This window comes from Lolium rigidum, chromosome 7, assembly GCF_022539505.1.
Source record: "Lolium rigidum isolate FL_2022 chromosome 7, APGP_CSIRO_Lrig_0.1, whole genome shotgun sequence".
NCBI classification, from domain to species: domain Eukaryota; kingdom Viridiplantae; phylum Streptophyta; class Magnoliopsida; order Poales; family Poaceae; genus Lolium; species Lolium rigidum.
Genome location: NC_061514.1, coordinates 284,899,504 through 284,907,365, shown reverse-complemented (window position 1 = coordinate 284,907,365; position 7,862 = coordinate 284,899,504). Strand labels below are relative to the sequence as shown.

General features: G+C 46.7%; 1 protein-coding gene across 1 annotated transcript; it reads left to right on the top strand.

Annotated features, from left to right (window-relative positions):
• Positions 1 to 6,821: 6,821 nt before the first annotated feature.
• LOC124672892 (glyoxylase I 4-like) lies at positions 6,822 to 7,575 on the top strand. The gene is made up of 3 exons (XM_047209051.1): positions 6,822 to 7,048; positions 7,133 to 7,244; positions 7,333 to 7,575. Exons 1-3 carry the CDS (start codon positions 6,822 to 6,824, stop codon positions 7,573 to 7,575), a joined length of 582 nt encoding a protein of 193 aa, XP_047065007.1.
• The last annotated feature ends 287 nt before the right edge of the window (positions 7,576 to 7,862 follow it).

Sequence of the window (7,862 nt, the reverse complement as noted above, 5' to 3'; positions counted from 1 at the left end):
ATTTCCGGAGAACTTGATGAAATCCATGTGCTCCCGATGGGAGTAGGCTCCACTCGAGTCGTAGAATCGAGTTGAGTCTACAAACCTTGATTGTCGTAGATGCTGTCGAAGTTATCTTTCTATCGGGTGCGCGACCAGCGCTCCCGATGGGAGTAGCCCCCGAGGCTACAGCCAAGTGTTTGCACTTGGGTGTAGACTCAACTTGCTTTTAATCGACACCACAATTTTTCCTCTTTCTTGTATCTTATCGGGAGGGTGAACAATACTCTCGATAAGAGTAGCCCCCGAGCCTATGGGCAGGTGCTTACACCTAGGCATAGGCTCAAGTTGTACTACTCGATAAAGAACTTAACTATATTTCCGGAGAACTTGATGAAATCCATGTGCTCCATATCTATATTGTACAGGGATAATGGTAATTGGGGCTAGTTCATCTGACGGATCAGGTACTAGTTAACTGCTCTAGTGGCAATCCGCAAAAACCTACTTCAAGATCACGTCCCCGGACATGATCCCGGGATACCGGTGTTAACTCGACAGGTGCCGCTTAAGGTCTTACCATTCTGTCTAGTCCCGGCCATGTTTTATCGGGTACCTAACGCGTCCGTTAGGATTTTTCTTCGTATCTGTTGATACGGAAAAAGCAGCAAACCGACGTCAGAGACGGTGCCACGCCGCTCAGAACGGATCCGGGGTCTTACCTTCGCAGAGTTTTGCGGCATTCAGAGATTATTCGTGACTTTTAGCGCTCTGAGAATATATTGTCGAGTGCCTTGTTCGGCTGATGCAATGACCCATTTTGCGGGTTATTCTATTTTTCTCTCGGGCTTGATGAGTCAGCCGAATATATTGCGTTCTTCTATATTGTCGTCAGGCATATCACCGATGTTCTTGATCGGAACAAATGACGAGTCAATGGACCCGAAGATTTGTCCATTTTTTTTGGTTCCTCCTTGATGAAAATTTCATCGAGTTCCTCCTTCAGGAAAATTTCTTCGGGTCCTCTTTGAGGACAATTCTTCGGGTCCTCCCTGAGGACAATTCTTCGGGTCCTCTTTGAAGACAATTCTTCGAGACCTCCCTGAGGACAATTCTTCGGGACCTCATTGAAGATAATTTTTCGGGACCTCCTTGAAGATAATTTTTTGGGTCCTCCTTGAGGCAAAATTCTTCGGGTCTTTCTTCAGGCAAATTCTTTAGGTCCTTCTTCAGGCAACTTCTTCGGGTCCTTCTTGAGGCAAATTCGTCGGGTCCTCCCTGAATAAGATTTCGTCGGGTTCTCTCTTGAAGACAATTTCGTCGGGTTCTCTCAAGATTTCGTTGGGTTCTCTCTTGATTTCGTCGGGTTCCTCCCTGAAGAAGATTTCGTCGGGTTCTTTCTTGAAGACAATTTCGTCGGGGTTCTCTCTTGAAGACAATTTTTGCAGGCACAGTTCTTCTTTTGTCAACCTGAGATGTATAGTGAAGAAATATGGCGCAGCCCCCGAGTGTCGGGTGCGGCTAAAATAAATGATAATCAACTTTGTGTAAATTAAAGGAACACTTAGCTTATTGCGTACGACGGAGTCGACGCGCGATGAAGTCTTCGAGTATGGAGAAGAAATCGAGCTGAAGTAGAAACCACCAAATAGCAAAAATAGATGCCGCCAAATTATTGATGAAGAAATAGCCGAGCCCCCGAGCGCTTCTGGGGTGATATCATGATTATTACTTGGGCGCCGTGTTGCAGTTGTGACCCGGGGTAAAGTTGCTGTCGAGCCCCCGAGCGTTGCTGAAAATACTGTGCCGAAGTAGTAGTCGCCTGGAATATTACGTTGTAGTTATGCTCGGGGCGAAGTCGTTGTCAAGCCCCCGAGTATTATCCGTGTCGCCGAAAGAAGGCCATTAAGGGTGAAATACTAAAGATGAAGTCCGAGATGAAGTACTTGAGATGAATCCATATTAAAGATTAGACCATCATATATTGAAGATGAATCTGCCGATATCATAGAGGATGAATCCATTGACCCGAAGAATCCAGTAATAGCCATAAAAGATGAATCCGTTGATATCATAGAGGATGAATTCATTGAGCCGGAGAAAATAGTTCCAGTAATAACCATAGAAGATGAATCCATTGACATGAAGAATCCAGTAATAACCATAAAAGATGAATCCGTTGATATCATAGAGGATGAATCCATTGAGCCGGAGAAAATAGTTCCAGTAATAACCATAGAAGATGAATCCATTGACCCGGAAACGCGTCGGGTAATATTGTATAAGTGAACCAATAATAACCCAAAGAAAACCAATTTATTAATCCAGAGAGAATAAATCCACTGAGCCGAAGAGGATAAATCTATTAAGTCGAAGAAAATAAATCCACTGCCGAAGAGAATAATTCCACTGAACCGGAGAAAATAATTCCACTGAACCGGAGAAGATATATCTAAAGCCGAAGAAAATAAATTCACCAAGTAACCGAGTATATTTGTGGTAACGAAGTAATGACACAACCACGAGTATCGGGTGTATTTGCTGTAATAATGTAATGACGCAGCCCCCGAGTATTCGGGTGTGGTGAAAATAAATAATAATTGACTCTTTGAAGAGGAATACTTAACTTTTTATCGGCTGCGGCGTCGCCTGATCGGAAGTAGTCGATGCAGTCGCACGGCGCCTGGCCGAAGTAGTCGATGTAGAGCACGCAGTCGGTGTGGCGGATCCGTGCGGCATTCAACCGAAAATATTCGACACAGTGGAAGTAGTCGGCATGGAGGAGAGAATCGTCGAGTACACGACGGGCGAGCCCCAGAGCACGCGACAGCACGCGGTGAAGTAATCAAGACTTGTTCCGATCCGGAGTTGTATTACAGCGCGAAAATCTGCGCGTAAATAACAGCATAGGCGAAAATGTTTGGCTAAAATAAATTTACAAAAAATAGTTAACTGGAAATATAGCACCTGATGATTTTCATGTCGGATGAAATCGGATCGTCGCCCCGTGAATTCGCAAGTTCCGCTCCTTAGTTAATCTGTATTTTTTCCCTCTCCGTATAGGAGTTGATCTCTGGTGCGTCTTTTGATTTTCCTTTGTAGACTTGAGCCACGTACATTATTTTCTTCCTTCTCAGAAAACTAGTACTCGATCAGGATTTTGTTCCTTGAAACTTGCAACGTCCTAGCGCAGATGCTTGACCCGATGCATCAGGTGACTTGGCCTGCCGGTCGGCCACCAACAACTCGAGGCTGCCGATGCTTCCAAGGCTTTTCGCTGTAGATTGGATCTTCCGAGATTGTGTGGCCGCGTAACACGTGATGGTGAACGGCCTGGCGACGAAACTAACCAGGTTTTTTGCATGAAATTTGAAGTAGATGATCCAGCCAGATGCGATCTGGCCGCTGATGTCGACGAATGATCTCGCCCGAATGATAAAATCCAGCCGCCGCAAATTCCCACAGACGGCGCCAATTGACGAGGGATCACCTCGCTAATGCCTACGTATTGTAGACTTGGGTTTCGGGAGAGAGCGACGATGGAGATTCCGGGAGCGAGATTAGGCACACGACGTACCCAGCTTCGGGTCCCCTCGGTGGTGGATCCCTACGTGCTGCTAGCAATCCACTATATGATCATATGTATATTTACAGGGTGCCACCATAGGCGGAGCTATGTTGTCTCCTTCTTCTCTGTCTATATCTTGGCCCCCCGGTGGGTGCCCTGGCTAGCTTTATATATGCAACCAGCCTAGGGTTTTATAAGAGTCCTAGTCGACTACTTCTTCGGGTTGCCTTGTTGGGCCTTCTCCATATTGGGCCGAGCCAAACCAGGTATACTAATAATGGGTACCCGAAGGGTATGCCCATGTCAGTCAGCAAGGTCAGAAATCATGTGTAGCTAGTTTTCAAAAGTAAGAGTATCGAATTCACGGGGAGCTTGTTTGTTAAAGGTTTAATTGCCTCTTGTTACCATCACTTAGATGCACCTCCAAGATGTCTTTAAATTCAAAGTGAAGTAATAATGGTTGTTTTGGAGAGTTTGTGAATAAAGTGAACGAACAACTAAAGTAAACGAGACTAAGTGAATGATAGTTAAGTAAATGGAACTCAATAAGGGTAAAACATTCTCGGGGAGTTGTGGATCCAGCACTAGCCTAAGTATGGTGATTAGGAATATCGATTTTGTCTTTTATATATGTCTATGTGTGGCAAGGTTCTTTGTGTAGATGTTTCCCGCAAGCACCATATTCACATTCCTCATGGGCACTACCTTTCCTCTCTGCATGTCGTGTGGGTCCAGTAAATAAGGGTCTCCCCATGGTCATGGTCATAGGCACTAGTCCTTGTCATCCTCCTATACACGTGGTTGACATAGCTGGCAGATTGTTGTCACATGTACGCCCATGTACCACCAACCACATGCAATGATGATTCTTACCAAAGTCTCGTCGAGAAATATTTTGTGGTCGAGAACACACAATATCATTGATAAGAACCAGCACACTTCATTACTATTAGACAATCAACAAACTTTATTTCATTTCATAAATTGGCTAGGGTTTCTCCATCGCCCCAAGAACAAATGTATCTACTCACACATGGAGGCAAAGGACATCATCATGAATCTATGAATGTAAAATTTAAGGTCGAATAGATACAAATATGAATCCAACTCAAGGTTAAGGATTACAACAAGATGCCCAATGATGATGGTGGTGATGATGACAATGGAGATGATGATGACGGTGACCTGACGAAGAGCGATGCCTTGGCATCCATTGATCCCAAAAGCGGTGATTATGGAGTCCCCCCTCCGGATCTCTCTTGGAGGTCAGGTTTCGTGGTTTTCTGGTGGCTTTGAGTCTGCCTTCTCAGATCCGACTTCATAGGGTGAATATATATTACGATGTGTTGTTGATGACGGGTGGTATGGGCAGGAGGTATGGGAGGGCCTGGCCGTACCACTGGTCGTTAAAACATATGGATTTAGGTATTCACAAATTTTTTCCTTGGCTTAGTTTGGCTCTTTGTTTGAAGGTATTTGTTGCCTAAAATTATCGTTATTTCGCCCATACTTGGTCCCGTTTGGCATATTTGCACATCGTCCTCTTTATTTCCAAGATTACTTGAAACAAATAGAATAGGTGCGCGCCAACTTGGTAAAATAAGAAAATCCTTACACTACTCACGCATCTAGGTGCTATAAAACACGTTGCTTTTTGCACCCATCATTAACCTTGATGAACTTGCCATTTCTCTCTATTCCTATAATCAATCTTGCCTCTTTTCGAGGAAAAATAAAGAGGACATCTAGATCTACATTTTCTACCAATCAATGTGTTCTCTAGGTGAGGGGAACCTATTGGTTCTAGATCTTGGAGAAATCTCCTCTTGTTTTCTTCCTGTTTTATTTCCTCAATAGTTTATGTATCTTTGGTGGAATTTAGGAGCGAAGGACTTGAGCACTTATGTTTTTGCCATGTATTTGATGCATCGGGTTGAGTTCTGTACGGAGATTCAGTTGGTGAAAGTTCGTAGATAATTACTCTTGGGTGCTTCTACCCGGAGCTTGTTCCTCTAAGGTTATTGGAACTCTAGACGGTTTTATGGCTTGGAGACCTTAGTGGTGGTTACTTGGGAGCCTCCAATTATTGTGGAGTTCGCTCCAAGCTTGAGGCCTTTTTTGGAGATTGCTTGGGAGTCTCCAATTGTTGTGTTCGTGCCACATTTGGTGCAATTGTTGCCGATGCGAACATAGGGCCCACGATATCAAGATTCCGACTCGGCTCACGACCAGTCGAGCCGCGACCGCTGGGTGAGTATAGAAAGCCGATGGGGTGCCATTGAAGCTGTTGCTGGCCTGAACATAGGACTAAATCAAGGCGAGCATTTCATGTTTTGGCTTGTGATGGCGGCACGCGCCACCATGGCGGTCCCTCTACTATAATCTTGGCTGCATGGGTGAACAAACGAGTGTGCCTCCAATCCCACCAATGGTGTCACCATCGTTGCCGTCGCCATCGATGTTGCCCTCATGGTTGCACTTGATTGGGCTGTGAGTGGCGACGAACGATTTAAGAACGTTGATGACGAGGTGTCTAGACCATGGAGATGCCACCATGAGGGTCGTGGGAGAGGAACAATGATGGTGATTAGCTACGGTAATGTTAGTTGTGCATGAACTAGTTCTGTATCGGTCATGTATATGACCTTATTGTGTCGATCATGTCAATCTTAACACTTATTAATTAACCAACATGTCTGAATTCGAATCTTCATTTTTATGATATTCACTTTATCAGGTAACCTCACCACACATGAGAAGATTTTACCATGCTCGAAAATCGGCTGGCTTTCTTTTGAAATGCTCCATAGGCTACAAACCGTGCAAGCACACACTCTAGGTCGAAATGTCCACTAAAATAAACTCTTCACAAGCAACAAAACATATCGCCTAAAGTGATCCAAAGCTCATTTCGAACGGGCTAAAATCTACAATATTGACAAGGCTACCAAACGGCGGTTTCATTGGCTAACTGCTCATCACATGGTCCGATGGTCCAAGGACATGGGAATCCAGTGCCGACCTGACAGCGACGGATCAAACCAGTCCCGAGGTTGCCGTGGCGAGCCTCTCGGTTGACACATCCGTCGATCCGCAGTCGTGCCGCGCGCAAAACCATATGGACATACGTGGTCGCCCATCGACGCGACGCGTATACACGCCATGCAGTCATGCACGACCGACCGGAGCGCCCCCAATTCCCCAAAGCTCGGATTAAAAGGCGGCGCACCCTGCAGTGTGCCTCAGACGCTCGCTCAGAGAACTCGCCGGCGGGATGGGAGAGGAGTGCAAGTGCGACGCGAACGGTGGCGGCGGCGGCGGAGCCGTCGACCCGGCGGCGATAGAGAAGCTGTACGAGGACGTGCCGCCGATGCCGCTGATGGCGCTGAACCACATCTCCCGCCTCTGCAAGTCCGTCGACGCCTCCGTTCGGTTCTACGTCAAGGCCCTCGGCTTCGTCCTCGTCCACCGCCCTCCCGCGCTCGACTTCTCCGGCGCCTGGTACGTCCGTCCATGCCACCGATTAAGCGCATACGCACCGTGACGTGTGCTAGTTAGTTGAAGAAATACTTGCACCGTGTTCAGGCTCTTCAACTACGGTGTCGGGATCCACCTGGTCCAGCGAGACGACGCTCGGCGAGCCGCCGACGTCAACCCCGGCGAGCTCGACCCCATGGACAACCACATCTCGTTCCAGGTAAGTATGTTTGCTGAGGAGATCTCGTTTGTTGAGATTCAGCTGGTGAGTCAATAGTATGTACTACTAGTAAGATTGGCTTGTGTAGTGTGAGGACATGGGCGCGTTGGAGAAGAGGCTCAAGGAGATGGGGATCAGGTACATGAAGAGGACCATCAACGAGGAGGAGGGGTCGCCCATCGACCAGCTCTTCTTCAAGGACCCCGACGGCTTCATGATCGAGATCTGCAACTGCGAGAACCTCGAGCTCGTCCCCGCCGGCGCGCTCGGCCGCCTCAGGCTTCCCCGCGACCGCCACAATCCGCCGCTCCGGATGGACGGAGCAGAGTAGCTGCAAGCCAAACGAAGCACGTAGCTTAGTGTTGTTACCAAATATTACATGTTCTAGTTTTCTGTAGCGAGTTTTTCTTGTACCCCATCTTGTGTGTTCTCCAATTTGCGCCCTCTTTGTCGTTGGTTACGCCTGGTTGGGGAAAAATGTTAGCAGTAGTACTAATTTTTCGGTGGTTAGCCAAAAGAAGCACGTGTTGTCAACGGGCAGCTTAATTAGCTAGTGTCGTAGTTTGGTGTTGTTGGCTTGTATACTAGTAGTAGTTTTATGTAGCGAGTTTGCATTTC

Bases quoted from the DNA above. Each gene is read 5' to 3' on its own strand.
- LOC124672892 (XM_047209051.1), top strand. From the start codon at position 6,822: ATGGGAGAGGAGTGCAAGTGCGACGCGAACGGTGGCGGCGGCGGCGGA. The intron at 7,049-7,132 runs GTACGTCCGTCC...CACCGTGTTCAG, and splicing joins CTCGACTTCTCCGGCGCCTG to GCTCTTCAACTACGGTGTCG. The intron at 7,245-7,332 runs GTAAGTATGTTT...TGGCTTGTGTAG, and splicing joins ACAACCACATCTCGTTCCAG to TGTGAGGACATGGGCGCGTT.